Raw genomic sequence first — 15,433 nt, 5'->3', positions numbered from 1 at the left:
TCTCCCACTCCCTTCTGCCTTGTCCTGACTTGGTGTTCTCTTTGTCTTGCCCCCTCTCAGCCCCACAGCACTTATGTATGTAGCTGTAATTTCTTCATTTGTATTCATGTGTCTCTCTCCACACTGCTGGACTGTAAGCTCCTTGTGGGCAGGGAATGTGTCTGTTTATTATTGTATTGTACTCTACCAAGCCCTTAGTTCAGTGCTCTGCCCACAGTAAGTGCTCAATAAATACAACTGAATGAATGAACAGGTATTGGAAAACTTGAATTCAGTCACCAGTAGTGTCTTTTTGGCTTTCTTCCTTCCCCCTTCCCACCCAGATTCAGTAACATTATTAAATGTTTCAACACTTTTCAATCAACCAGTCAGTCAATCAATCCATGGTATTTAATGAACACTCACTGTGTGCAGAGCGGTTTACTAAACACAAACAATAAAACAGGCACAATCCCTCTTCTTGAGGAGCTTATGATTTAATGAAACTTTTCACATTTGGATTCTAATGAATTCTTTTATTATTCATATTTATTTTATTTTCTATATCTTTATGTTTCCATTTTTTGGTCTGAGAAACAACCTGGCCTAATGGAAAGAGCATTTGTCTGGGAGTTGAGGACCTGGGTTCTTATCCTGGCTTTGCCATTTGCCTGCCATGGGACTTTAGACAAGTCCTTTAACTTCTCTCTGCCTCAATTTTCCCAGGTGTAAAATGCAGGTTAAGTACCTGTTCTCCCTCTCCGTTAGGTTGTGAGCCCAATGTGGGATGCATGTGCTTATCCTTTGTCTTCCCAACACAGTAGTAGTAAGTACTAAGCTTACTACTACTACTACTAATAATAATTATGGTATTTGTTAAGTGCTTACTATGTGCTACACACTGTACCAAGCATTGTGGTACGTACAGACCAACTGGGTTGGACACAGTCCCTTTCCCACATGGGCCTCACAGTCTCAATCCCCATTTTACAGATGAGGTAGCTGAGGCCTAGAGAAGTGAAGTGACTTGCTGTCACTTCACTATTATTATTGTCTCATTATCATTATTTTCTCACTGTCCTGTTTTCTAGGAAGCACGTTATATTTTCCTTTTTAATTTCTTCCCTCAGGGCCCAGGATCCAGTTCTGGGTGTTTAACAAATGCTCAGTAAATACTGTGGGAAGCAGGGTGGCTTAGTGGATAGAGCATGGGTCTGGGAGTAAAAATCAATCAATCATCAATCGTATTTATTGAGCGCTTACTGTGTGCAGAGCACTGTACTAAGCACTTGGGAAGTACAAGTTGGCAACATATAGAGACAGTCCCTACCCAACAGTGGGCTCACAGTCTAGAAGGGGGAGACAGAGAACAAAACTAAACATATTAACAAAATAAAATAAAGAGAATAGATATGTACAAGTAAAATAAATAAATGGAGTAATAAATATGTACAAACATATATATACACATATATACAGGTGCTGTGGGGAAGGGAAGGAGGTAAGACAGTGGGGATGGAGAGGGGGATGCTGGGTTAAGAGCACAGACTTTGGAGTCAGAGGTCTTAAATTCAAATCCCAGCTCTGCCAATTGTCAGCTGTGTGACTTTGGGCAACTCACTTCACTTCTCTGGGCCTCAGTTACCTCATCTGGAAAATGGGGATTAAGACTGTGAGCCCCCCTGGGACAACCTGATCACCTTGTAACCACCCCAGCGTTTAGAGTAGTGCTTTGCACATAGTAAGTGCTTAATAAATGTCATTATTATTATTATTATTATTCTAATCCTGTCTCTGCCACTTGTCTGCTATGTGACCTTGGGCAAGTCACTTAACTTCTCTGTGCTTGAGTTACCTCATCTTTAAAGTGAGGATTGAGAATGTGAGCCCCACGTGGGACAGAGACTGTGTCCAACTCGATTAACTTGTATCTACCCCAGTGCTTAGAACAGTGTTTGGCCCACAGTAAGTGTTTAACAAGCAATGTAATTATTACCAGCTGGATGGAAGTGGTCAGACTGGGATAAACCCTGGCTGTCGCATTCTCTGGAGTTTCCATTCATTTCTGTCTTTGCATCTGCCATGGGGCCTCTTTATTCCCCTGTAACTGGACCAAATGATTCATTTCTCTCCAGCTAATCAACTAACAATCACACTGTCCTGATCACCCTAGCCTACAACATAATCACTGTCAGAATAATTCACTAAACTACTCCAAAGAGCCTTCTAAAATTCTAGTCTGTGTGAGCGTTTGCCTCTACAGCACTAACATTTTCCAAAGTGGAAAACAAACCGGAGACAAATAAGTTCTCCAGAGCCCCTCCACCCCCCATCTAGGCAAGCAAAGCCATCCATCTTATCCCCTAAAGTGCACTTGGTATTAAGGAGGGAGGAGCAAATCGGTTAAAATGGTTCCCTAGGTAATCAGTAGCCTTACAGCCTTTGTGTGGAAGGTTTAAATCAAGCTGTCTTGTTGCCATTATAAATCAGAATGGTCCAGCTTTGTTCAAGGATTTAATAGCAGCACTAAAACAGTAATCGGATTAGGAGGCTTGCAAGAGAAGCTCACCGCCTGAAGAGCAGATAAAGGAAGTCTGAATTCAGACTCGACAGAGAGTTAAGGCATTGAACTGTGCAAAGCAGCAGCTGCTACAACAGCAGGAGCAGTAAGGCCAGTCCCAGGTTCTTCTGTCTTTGGATATTTCTGAAATGCCTGCAGATTTCAATGGTTACTGGAAAATGTTGAGCAATGAAAATTTTGAAGAGTATCTGAAAGCCTTAGGTAAGACTGTTTGTTTGTCTGCTATTTAGTTTGCAATCTAGTACCACTTCTCAGAAGCTGGAAGGTGAATCTGCTTTACAGAAAGCATCCCTAACAATGCTTGCACGCGTTACGGTGTCTTTTGCCATCCTTTCTTCTAAACTAGCTTTATGTTCTGTTGTTACATTAACTAGCTTTTAAAAGTAACTTGTTTTGGGTCACTTAGGAGTCGCAAACAAAGCGATCGTACTTAAAGTTGCATTACCCTTTGGTTGACTGCTGATGAACACAAAAGGGTATTTGCAAAGACAGCATAAAAGGTACTAGAAGGAAGGTCTTTGGGTTTAGTCTCTTGTGCTGCAAATTTGAGGGGAAAAAATCATTTATTGGGGTTAATTGGTGACAAAGAGCCACAGTAATGGGATTAGAAACGTGTGATGTGTGGTTTAGGGGGATTTAAAAGTCTGGTAATGCTTCTTGAAAACCTTGTTGCATTTGTAAATCAGGTAGGCAAAATGTTTAAGCTTTGGAAATATTTGGGTATAAAATGCTGGTGAAATATTTTTTTCTTTTTGTCCATCACAATCCGATTGTCTACTCCCCATCTTTTGTAAAAGACTTAAAATTTTATCATTTTTTTTCTCCCCCTTCAGATGTAAATGTTGCTGTGAGGAAAATTGCCAACTTGCTAAAACCAGACAAAGAGATCATTCAGAATGGAGATCATATGATCATTAAAACTTTGAGCACTTTCAGGAACTACATCATGGAATTTGATGTAGGGAAGGAGTTTGAGGAGGATTTATCTGGCGTGGATGATCGCAAATGCATGGTGAGAATTAGATTGAATTTACACTGTTTTAAGGTCCAATGTCTTTTAGGCAATGTGAGTGTTTTGAGGAAAGTACAACAGCAGTACAAAACACTTTGGTATGTAATATGCACAAATGTAGAGAGTTGTGTTTTCGCATGCATGTATATTCACTACTTCTAGACTTTTTAGTTGAAGCTGCTTGAGGGTTGGGAAAAATAGTATATATTTAGATGTTAGAGACATTTTACATTCTGACCTTTCCCTTCCCCACCCTGCATTTCCCCTTCCAGTACCTCTTTCTCCCCAGAGGAAGTTTCATTAGAATAATTGCAAGCAATGTATTCAATAGCCATTCTTAACTAAACTTTAGATAAACAAAACTGAGCAGGGACATTACAGTAACATCAAGAAAACATCCTTTTGACCTCTTGATAAAGTAGCAGTATTTTCCAAGTCATGACCAATATAAAACACCAATTAGCAGTGAACGACACAAGAATTCCAACTACTTAGTTAAGAGTTGGATGCTGTTCTTTATGGTACTATAAGGTCAACACTTTTCTGCTAACTCTCAGGGAGGAATTTTGCTGATTGGTAAAAGAAACTCATTATGCTAGTCTTCATTGCTTGAAATGAAAGGGGTAAAATGGAATAAAGTTCCAAGACAGGGGAAAAAAAAGACATTGCTCAAAAATCCCAAACCTAAACAGCATATGTTAAGTTACGTGGTGCAGGAAAGGAAAAGGGCCTGAAATTTTATTAAAGAGACTGTAAATCACTTTGAGTATGCAGTAGGTTTTTCGAGCTGCTATTTGCAAGGGAAATTGTCCAAGTAAAACTTACAAAAGCAGTCACTGGCTGAAAGGAAAGTACTATTGTTCTAAAGAACAGAAGTATGCTACACCTTTCTAAACCCAAAAAGTTTATCTGATCTAACAGGATTGTTAAACCTATGTAAAGAATCTTTTAGAGAGCGTTTTGGGGTGTTTGTTTTTTAAACTAGCTAGCTCACTTTTGAATACTTTATCACAGTGATGTTTACCAAAATCAATCAGGCGGGTAATCATGTTAAAAGCTGATTTTTAATTTTATCGCCTGGAAAATATTTGTAACTTCAGGCCTGCAGGTACAGTAATTGTGGTCTTTGTTAAACACTTACTATGTGCCAAGCACCCTACTAAGCATTAGGGTACATATAATCAGATCTGGCATGGGACTCACAGTCTAAGTAGGAATATCAGGTATTGAATCCCCATTTTGCAGATGAGGGAACTGAGGCACAGAGAAGTTAAGGAACTTGCCCAAGATCACACAGCAGACAAGTGGAGAACCTGAAATTAGAACTCAGGTCCTCTGAATCCCAGAGCTGGGCTTTTTTCACTAGGCCACGCTGCTTCCCTACTGCTTGTATGAGGTGGAAACGGATTTAGATAGCCAGAGTTGTAAAACAGTTATAATAATAATGGTGTTTAAGTGCTTACTATGTGCCAGGCACTGTACTAAGCTCTGGGGTGGATACAGGCGAATTGGGTTGGACGCAGTCCCAGTCCCACATGGGGCTCACAGTCTTCCCTTTTACAGATGAGAGAACTGAGGCACAGAGAAGTGAAGTGACTTTCCCATGGCTACCCAGTAGACAGAGGAGCTGGGAATAATACCCATGACCTTGTGACGCCCATGCTCTATTCACTACACTATCCAGTCTTTTCTCCCAGGACCCACCAAAAAATTGGTATTTCATCTAAACTCACCCCGTCCTTCCCCTACCCAAACAAATGAAGTATCTAGCTCTGGCATCCTGCTTGATATAAATCATGGTATTAAAAAGAACACCCTCTCTTGGCCTTCCCTCTAGTTATCTCCTTATTTCCCTCCTATCATTCCTTTAAACATTCCCTGAGTGAGTTGTCTATATTCTCTGCCTCAACATTCTGTCTCCTGTTTCTCTCGCTGAGCCCCTCCAATCTGGCTTCCACCCCCTTCACTCCTCTCTAAGATCACCTCCTTCATGCCATATCCAGTAGCCTCTACTACAGTCATTCAATCGTATTTATTGAGCGCTTACTGTGTGCAGAGCACTGTACTACCTCCTAATCCTCCATAACTTCTTAGCTGTCTTTGACACTGTGGCGAAGGGGGTGCCCTTCTCCTGGAAACATTATCTAACTAGGCTTCACCAACGCTATCCTCTCCTACTTCTTCCTGTCACACAGGCCACACATTCTCATTCTCTTTCACAGGTCCTTCTACTTCTCACCCTCTAAGTATGAGAGCCCCTCAAAAATCAGTTCTGGGTCACCTTCCATTCTCCATCTACGCCCACTCCCTTGGAGAACTCATTCACACCCATGGCTTCAACTTCCATCTTTATGCAGGTGATTCCCAAGCCTGATACCTCTCTCCTTCTCAGCAGTCTCACATTTCCTCCTTCCTTCAGGACATCTTTACTTCGATATCGTACTGACTGCTCAAATTTGACGTGTCCAAAACACCACTGACACCTCAAACTGAACATCATTCAGTAATATTTATTGAGCACTTATTGTGTGCAGAGCACTGTACTAAGCACTTGGGAAGTACAAATCGGCAACATATAGAGGCGGTTCCTACCCATCCTGCTGGCATGCTATATGGAGTCACAGAAATAGGTGAGGGCCCTGGTTTGAGAACCAAAATTAAAGAAACACAAGCCTGGGAGTCAGCCTAGTTTCTAACTCTAACTCTGTCACTTGCTTGCTGTGTGATCTTAAATCACTTCTCTGGCTCAGTTTCCTCATCTGTAAAATGGGGATTAAATACCTGTCCTCCCTCCTACTTAGATTGAGCCCTATGTGGGACAGGGACTGTGTCTGAACTGATTATCTTGTGCCTAGTACAGTACTTGTGACGTACCAAACACAAATATTAAATACCATTATTATTAATAATAGTAAGTAGTGCTCCCTCATGGAAAGAGCATGAGTCTGGGAATCTGAGGATCTGGGTTGTATTCCCAACTCCACTACCTGTCTGCTTTGTGACCTTGGCAAGTCACTTGTGTAGGCCGCTATTTACTTATCTGTACAATGGGATTAAATACCTGTTTCCCCTGTACTTCGATTGTGAGCCTCATGTGGGGCAAAGACTTTCCAACCTATTAATATTGTCTCTACTTCACCTTAGTACAGTGTCTGGCACAGAATAAGTGCTTAAAAAATACCACAGTTATGGTTTTAAGAGGAAGCTGTGTTTTATTTGGTTTTCTTCTTGTTTGCCCATATTGGTTACAGAAAGCTGGGTAAGGAAGGGGGATTGGTGACTGGGGAGCTAATGTCAAAGTCATTGGAAAAGGAAAGAAAAATGGCCTGGAACAGACTGTTTTACAAGCTCAAACAGGCTGAAATTTTGAACAGTGGAAACTCTGGAAGTAGGAGGACTTCCTTTCAAGTAGTTATGTACCTTTTTCTTTGTAAGAAACTCCTTTCGAAAATGTCGTGACCTCTACTTAAGGAGCGTTTTCAATTTTTAGAATGTTTTGACCCTTTTCTATCCATGCAAACCTTGAACCTCTTCCCCACCTCCGTCCCACAGTCAACCCTCCCCCAACTGAAAAGCCTCTAAAATTTATGCAGGAAACTTTCCTTGTCCACTGTTCAATTACAAAGTAATCTTAATAAAGTAAAATATTCATTTTTATTCGTGGACCATTAAGCAGTGGATTCAAGTCTCGCCTTTTTGTCCCCACAGGAGAGCTTTTTTTTCCGCTCTTTTCCCCTGTCTTGTCCACTTCAGCTGTGTGTATTTTGGTCAGGGCTAAGGAAACACTCTGCTGCCTCTACTAGACTTCTTGGTTGTCAACAAAGCAGAATGAGAGAGAGAGAGAGAGAGAGTGTCTGTGTTGGTTGGATATCCACATTCCTTCAATTGATGAGGTAGCCTTCTAAAAATCACACACTAAGTCAAAAGGAGAGTCATCAGCAACAGCGTTTGCAGGAAGTAATACTAAAGTATGTGTGTGGTTTTCATAGATCTTACAAAGTGCATTTGACACCAGCAGTAGAGCTGAACTTTGGCATTTACATTGTCAGTTTTACTGCCCTGAAAACTTCATTAAGATTCTAAGACTCTAAGATTCTGGGAAGTTGTGTAACCTAGTGGAAAGAGCACAGGCTTGTGTGTCAGAACACCTGGGTTCTAGTCCTTGCCCCACCACTGTGTGACCGAGGACTTCTCTATGTCTCAGTAGCATCATTTGTGAAATAATAATAATAATAATTTTGGTATTAAGCGCTTACTATGTGCAAAGCACTGTTCTAGCACTGGGGAGGATACAAGGTGATCAGGTTGTCCCCTGTGGGACTCACAATCTTAATCCCTGTCTTACAGATGAGGTAACTGAGGCACAGAGGAGTTAAGTGACTTGCCGAAAGTCACGCAGCTGACAAGCGGCGGAGTCGGGATTTGAACCCATGACCTCTGACTCCCAAGCCCGTGCTCTTTCCACTGAGCCATCATCATCATCATCAATCGTATTTATTGAGCGCTTACTATGTGCAGAGCACTGTACTAAGCGCTTGGGAAGTACAAATTGGCAACATGTAGAGACAGTCCCTACCCAACAGTGGGCTCACAGTCTAAAAGAGTGGGCTCACGGGGAGTAAGACTGTAAGCCCATGTAGAACATGTCCTGTCCCCAATCTGATTATCTTGTATCTAGAAAAGTAACGTGGCTCAGTGGAAGGAGCACGAGCTTTGGAGTCAGAGGTTCAAATCCCGGCTCCGCCAATTGTCAGCTGTGTGACTTTGGGCAAGTCACTTAACTTCTCTGGGCCTCAGTTCCCTCATCTGTAAAATGGGGATTAAGACTGTGAGCCCCACATGGGACAACCTGATCACCTTGTATCCCCCCAGTACTTAGATCAGTGCTTTGCACATAGTAAGCGCTTAACAAATACCATTATTATTATTATTATTATTATTATTATTATTATTATTATTACCATAGTGCTTAGTTGAGTGCCTGGCACATAGTAAGCACTTAACAAATACCATATAGGCCCAAAAAAGGAATGGAAGTCAGGCAGGGCACGTCAGACCTCATGATGCCCTGTCTGATACATTTCCCCCCACACCACCAATTGGATAAAGCAGTGTTGCAAAATGCAAGAAGACACCAGGATGTAGGTGTTCAATTGTGGTCAGCCTCCCCAGTGACTAAGAAGACATGCTGATAATTGTGAAAGCATTTTGCTGAATCAAACATGTGCTTTGGGCTGGCCGAAGATCTAAAGAAAACAGGGAAGCCGTGCAGAAAACTAAAATAGAAATTGACATCATTGAGCTAAACACTCACTGCATTCAGTTACCTAGGTAGTACATTTACCAGTGATGCAGGATGGAGAAGGAGTGTGGTTCTGTGGATAAAGCATGGGCCTAGGGCCAGAGGACTTAAGTCATAAACCCAGTTGCCTGCTCTGTGACCTTGAATAAGTCACTTAACTTCATTTGTTGTGCCTCAGTTCCCTCAAATGCAAAATGTTCTCTCTCTTACTTGACTGTGAGTCCCCACCCAACAACGGGCTCACAGTCTAGAAGGGGGTGACAGACAACAAAACGAAACATGTGGACAGGTGTCACGTCGTCAGAACAAATGGCTATTAGACCTGAACAACTTGAAGCCGCCATATCTGATTCCTTGAGCAGTTCCATTACATCAAGGAGGATCAAGTAGAGAAGCAGCGTGGCTCGGTGGAAAGAGCCCGGGCTTGGGAGTCAGAGATCATGGGTTCTAATTCTGGCTCCACCACTTGTCAGCTGTGTGACTTTGGGGAAGTCACTTCACTTCTGTGGGCCTCAGTTCCCTCATCTGTAAAATGGGGATTAAGATTGTGAGCCCTACGTGGGACAACCTGATCACCTTGTATCCCCCCAGTGCTTAGAATAGTGCTTCGCGCATAGTGAGCGCTTAACAAATACCATCATTATTATTATTATCAACAGGATCACGAACATCCAAGTTTTAGAATGAAGTTTCCTAGCATTGAAGCTGTGCTCAACTCCATACAGCTGCACTAGGAGAGATGTGGAAAAAGATAGGATGAGAGTAGGATATTCAGATAGCTGTAACTTACTTATATTGTTGTGTCTCCCCCCTAGCCTGTAAGCTTGTTGTAGACAGATAATGTGTCTGTTTATTGTTATTGCTGTACTCGCCGAAGCACTTAGTATAGTGCACTGCACACAGTAAGTGCTCAATAAATACGATTGAATGAATGATCAGTGGTATTTATTAATAATAATAATAATAATGATGATGGCATTTATTAAGCTCTCTTCCTCCCTTCAAGGCCCTACTGAGAGCTCATCTCCTCCAGGAGGCCTTCCCAGACTGAGCCCCCTACTTCCTCTCCCCCTCGTCCCCCTCTCCATCCCCCCATCTTACCTCCTTCCCTTCCCCACAGCACCTGTATATATGTTTGTACATATTTATTACTCTATTTATTTTACTTGTACATATCTATTCTAATTTTGTTAATATGTTTTGTTTTGTTCTCTATCTCCCCCTTCTAGACTGTGAGCCCACTGTTGGGTAAGGACTGTCTCTATATGTTGCCAACTTGTACTTCCCAAGTGCTTAGTACAGTGCTCTGCACACAGTAAGCACTCAATAAATACGATTGATTGATTATAAGCGCTGGTGACTACTTTATTGAGTGACTACTGTGTGTGATCACTGTACTAATCACTGGGGAGAGTACTGGTAGACACATTCCCTGCCTACAAGGAGTTTACAGTCTGGAAGGGGAAACGGACATCAATATAAATAAAGTATATGTATATACATTCTGTGGGGTTGAGGATGGGGTGACTATCAAGTAATTAAAAAGTACAGATAGAAGTGCATAGTTGAAGCAGGAGGAAGAGGGAGTAGAGGAAAAAAGGGTTTAATCAGGGAAGGCCCCTTGGAGGTGACATGATTTTTTTAGTAAGGTGTTCAAGGTGGGGAGAGAAGTTTTCTGTCACATATGAAGTCATTCAATGGGGTTTATTGAGCACATACTGTGTACAGAGCACTGTCCTAAGCACTTGGGGGAGTATAATATAATATACATTCATTGCGGGAAGGGAGTTCCAGGCCAGAGGAGGGATGTGGGCAAGGGGTTGGTGATACAGAGGAGACAGAGACACAGTGAGCAAGCTGGTACCAGAGGAGTGAAGCTTGTGGGCTAGGCTGTAGTAGGAAACCAGCAAAGTAAGATAGGAGGGGGCGAGCTGACTGTTTTGAAGCCAGTGGTAAGGAATTTCTGTTTGAATTGGAGGTGGATGGGTAACCTGGAAGTGCTTGAGGCATGGGGAAGATGGGGACTGAACGGGCTTTTAGAAATATCATCTGGGCAGTAGAATGAAGGATGGACTGGAGTTGGGAGAGTCAGGAGGCAGAAAGGTCAGGGAAGAGACTGATGCAGTATTCAGTTGACAGCTTGGCAACACCTATGTTAGAAGTAATTTCAGAAGAAGCATGGCCTAGGGAAAAAAGCATAGCCTGGAAGTCAGAGGACCTGGCTTCTAATCCCATCTCTTCCTTGTGTCTTCTGTGAGACCTTGGACGAGTCGTTTAACTTCTCCGTGCCTGTTACCTCATCTGTACAATGGGGATTAAATCCTCCTTCCTCCTACTTGCTATGAGCCCCATATGGGACAAGAACTGGGTCCCAACTGATTAACTTGTTTCTTCTCCAGTGCGTAGAACAGTGCTTGGCATATAGTGAGTGCTTAACAGATGCCATAATTGTAATTTAAAATATATACCTTCCACTGACACACTCTCCAATCTAAGGAAATGTGCACTGCAGTCCCTAATAATGCATCCATATGGAAGCCAGCTCTTCCTTTAACCAGGTGGAAGATGCCTCGGTGTTGCAAAAACAGAATCTTTATTATAAAAAGGTGAAAAATGAAAAAAATGCATATGAAGATGAATCCTTTTGCTCTCAGCTTGTTGTTTGTATTTTCACGCTCAGCAAGATCTTCATTCAAAAGACAAAACAGAAAAATGACGTTTAGGATATACCACCCTGATTTCTGGCATGAAAATCATGTCTCTAGATGTTTGTGGAATAGCAGATGTTTCTGTGGAATTCTTTGTAGTTATAAACACTCTTGGAGCAATGAAATTGAACCTTGATCTGTTTCCTTCTTGAAATGTTTAGTTTAGCAAGTTCAAAAGGTTACTTGGTGGAGAAAAAAACAACTTTTAAAAACCATCTGAGTCTTCACTCAATTTACATGTGGAAATGCTGATTTTTTTTTTAGTTGAGTAGATGTAGAATTTTTCTCTGGACATCCTATTCTCAGGGTTCAGTGCATCTTGGTATGTTATCTTTTGGTGCAAGGAAGAGAATATTTTGTAATTTCCCACTGAAAACAAGTAATTGTAAAAAAGGCTCTCCTCAAAAGGATGCATATAAAAATCACCATTCATTCTTGCAAAGCCTAAAAATGCAGTGGTGCCACATCAGAATAAATCTTCTTTCCGTATGGGTATCCACTATTCCAGTATAAACTTGAGCATTCAACATAGACATAGTTTTGGGGTGTCTGTCCATGCTGCCATTTTTGTTCTCCAGAATATATATTAACAATTCCCATAAACTTCAAATAGATATTTGCCTCTGGGGCTAATGTTCACCTATATATTCGTTCCCATAAAAAAGAGGTATAGGTGACGCCAATCAGTCGGTGATATTTATTGAGCATTTACATGGGCCAATCACCATACTAAACACTTGTGCTGTTACTGTGGAATTTGGGTGTAACTTCTGTGGTGAGTTAAAATCCCATAGCCTTATGGCAGCAGTGAACAGCAGTATAGCTCTGTAGACCTTTAGTTTGGTTTTTAGTCCTAATACCATGCTCTGCCTCTACACAGCTGTTTTGACAGTCACCCAAATGATGTAGTGTCTACTTGAGTCTGTTTTCTTCTTCTTTGTCTATCATCAGTCAGTGTTATGACTAGATGCCTGTAGAGACTTTTGGTTGTGTAAATAGCTTCCCCATTGCACGCTGATGTGACCTCAGTTTTTTCTATTGTTGTGAAGGCATTTGTTAAGCCCTCACTTTATGCCAGGCACCATGCTAAACGCTGGAGTAGATACAAGCTAATCAAGTTGAACACAGTCCTTGTTCCACATGGAGCTCACAATCTCAATCCCCGTTTTAGAGATGCGGGAACTGTAAAGTCTTTAGACTTACTGTCACTCATAGTGCGTGGCTGACTCAGTAAATTTGCTTAAAGTAATTTGCCTGCCTTATTGGGTGTGTGTCTCTAGGGCAGAATTATGGGCATTCCCAATTCTTGACCAATAGTCTCTAGGACTTTTAATGATCCTGGAAGTCCATTGAGTGGCAAGAATTTCTCAGTAGTTCTGCATCTGGATTCCTAATTCCACCATCCAGCATGGCTGCGTAGAATAAGTTTGAACAGGACTGGGTCCCCTAAGAATCCTTGATTTTCCTGTTTGGGTTGGGGACTCCTGGCTCTGACATGGCTAGCCTTGCAGTAAAGAATTTGTGTCAGACTCTCAATTCTTTTCATTCTTGACACACTTACCAAGTAATTTCCATCGTCCAGATGAACTGATGATGCCAAGTGCTCTTGTCAGGTTTATGGAAACCATATAGCAGTCTTGATGCTACTATCCATACTTTACTCTGCTGCCGGCATCATTTTTCTACAAAACGTTCAGGCCAAACATCCCCACTCCTCAAAAACCTTCAGTGGTCGCCCGTCCACGTCCACATCAGACAGAAACTCCTTACCCTTGGCTTTAAAGCACCTTGTCCCCTCCTGCCTTACTTCACTAATCTCCTATTACAACCCAGCACTCACACTTCACTCCTCTAATACTAAGCTACTCATTGTACCTCTATCTCATCTACCATGCCTCCAATCTCTTGCCCATGTACTGTCTCTGGCCTGGAACACCCTCCATATTCATTCGTTCATTCATTCAATCGTATTTATTGAGTTCTTACTGTGTGCAGAGCACTGTACTAAGCGCTTGAGAAGTACAAAATGGCAACATATGGAGATGGTCCCTACCCAACAACGGGCTCACAGCCTAGAAGGGGGAGACAGACAAAAAAAAAAACAAGTAGGTGTCAGTACCATCAGAATAAATAGAATTATAGCTATGTACACATGATTAATAAAATAAATATAGTAAATATGTACAAATAAAATTAAGTAATAAATAGTACAAATATACAAGTGTTGGGAGGTGAAGGGGGTAGGGCTGCGGGGAGGAGGAAGGGGAGAGGAAAAAAGGGGGGGCTCAGTCAGGGAAGGCCTTCTGGAGGAGGTGAGCTCTCAGTAGGGCTTTGAACGGAGGCAGAGAGCTAGTTTGGTGGATATGTGGATGGAGGGCATCCCAGGCCAGAGGAACGACATGGGCCAGGGGTCAACAACAGGACAGGCCAGAACAAGGCACAGTAATGAGGTTAGCGGCACAGGAGCAGAGGGTGTGGGCTGGGCTGTAGAAGGAGAGGAAGGAGGTGAGGTAGGAGGGGGTGAGGTGATGGACAGCTTTGAAGCCGAGAGTGAGGAGTTTTTCTTGTTTTGTAGGTTAACGGGGAACTGGAGATTTTTGAGGAGGGGAGTGACATTCCCAGAGCATTTCTGTACAAAGAAAATCCGGGCAGCAGAGTGAAGTATGGATTGAAGCGGGGAGAGACAGGAGGATGGGAGATCAGAGAGGAGGCTGATGCAGTAATCCAGTCGGGTTAGGACGAAAGACTGAACCAGCAAGGTAGCAGTTTGGATGGAGAGGAAAGGGTGGATCTTGGCGATGTTGTGGAGGTGAGACCGGTAGGTTTTGGTGACGGATTGGATGTGTGGGGTGAATGAGAGAGCGGTGTCAAGGATGACACCAAGGTTGCGGGCTCGTGAGATGGGAAGGATGGTAGTGCCATCTACAGTGATGGGAAAGTCAGGGAGAGGACAGGGTTTGGGAGGGAAGATAAGGAGCTCAGTCTTGGACATGTTGAGTTTTAGATGGCAGGCAGACATCCATATGGAGATGTCCTGAAGGCAGGAGGTGACCCGAGCCTGAAGGGAGGGAGAGAGAGCAGGGGCGGAGATGTGGATTTGGGTGTCATCAGCGTATAGATGTTAGTTGAAGTCGTGGGAGCCAATGAGTTCACCAAGGGAGTGAGTGTAGATGGAGAACAGAAGGGGATCAATAACTGAGCCTTGAGGAACCCCTACAGTAAGGGGGTGGGAGGGGGAGGAGGAGCCCACAAAGGAGACTGAGAATGAATGGCCAGAGAGTTAAGAGGGGAACCAGGAGAGGATGGAGCCTGTGAAGCCAAGGTTGGATAGCCTGTTGAGGAGAAGGAGGTGATACATAGTGTCGAAGGCAGTTGAGAAGTCGAGGAGAATTAGGATAGAGTAGGAGCCATTGGATTTGGCAAGAAAGAGGTCATTGGTGACCTTGAGAGGGCAGTTTCAGTGGAGTGAAGGGGACTGAAGCCAGATTGGAGGGGGACTAGGAGACAGTTGGAGTTGAGTAATTTGAGGCAGCGAGTGTAGACGACTCATTCTAGGAGTTTGGAAAGGAAGGGTACGAGGGAGATAGGATAACTGGAAGGGGCAGTGGGGTCAAGAGAGGGTTTTTTTTTTAGGTTGGGGGAGATGTGGGCACGTTTGAAGGCAGAGGGGAATGAACCAGTGGAGAGTGATCAGTTGAAGATGGAAGTTGAGGAGGGAAGGGGCGAGAATTTTCATAAGTTGGGAGGGAATGGGGTCCGAAGCACAGATGGATGGGGTGGCACTTGACAGGAGGGAGGAGATCTCTTCCGAAGATATTGCTAGGAAGGATGGGACAGTAGCAGAGAGGGTT

At 42.9% G+C, this 15,433-nt stretch overlaps 1 protein-coding gene across 1 annotated transcript in view; it reads left to right on the top strand.

Moving 5' to 3' along the window:
- Positions 1–2,404: 2,404 nt before the first annotated feature.
- RBP1 (retinol binding protein 1) overlaps positions 2,405–15,433 on the top strand; it is a 70,142-nt gene continuing 57,113 nt past the window's right edge. The window contains exons 1-2 of the mRNA XM_038746076.1: positions 2,405–2,761; positions 3,394–3,572. Of these exons, the coding sequence (XP_038602004.1) occupies positions 2,689–2,761; positions 3,394–3,572 (252 nt within the window). The 5' untranslated portion in view covers positions 2,405–2,688. The remainder of the gene's footprint in view (positions 2,762–3,393; positions 3,573–15,433) is intronic.

Source organism: Tachyglossus aculeatus, chromosome 1 (assembly GCF_015852505.1).
Source record: "Tachyglossus aculeatus isolate mTacAcu1 chromosome 1, mTacAcu1.pri, whole genome shotgun sequence".
In the NCBI taxonomy this organism is placed as follows: domain Eukaryota; kingdom Metazoa; phylum Chordata; class Mammalia; order Monotremata; family Tachyglossidae; genus Tachyglossus; species Tachyglossus aculeatus.
This window is presented reverse-complemented; position numbering and strand designations above follow the sequence as displayed.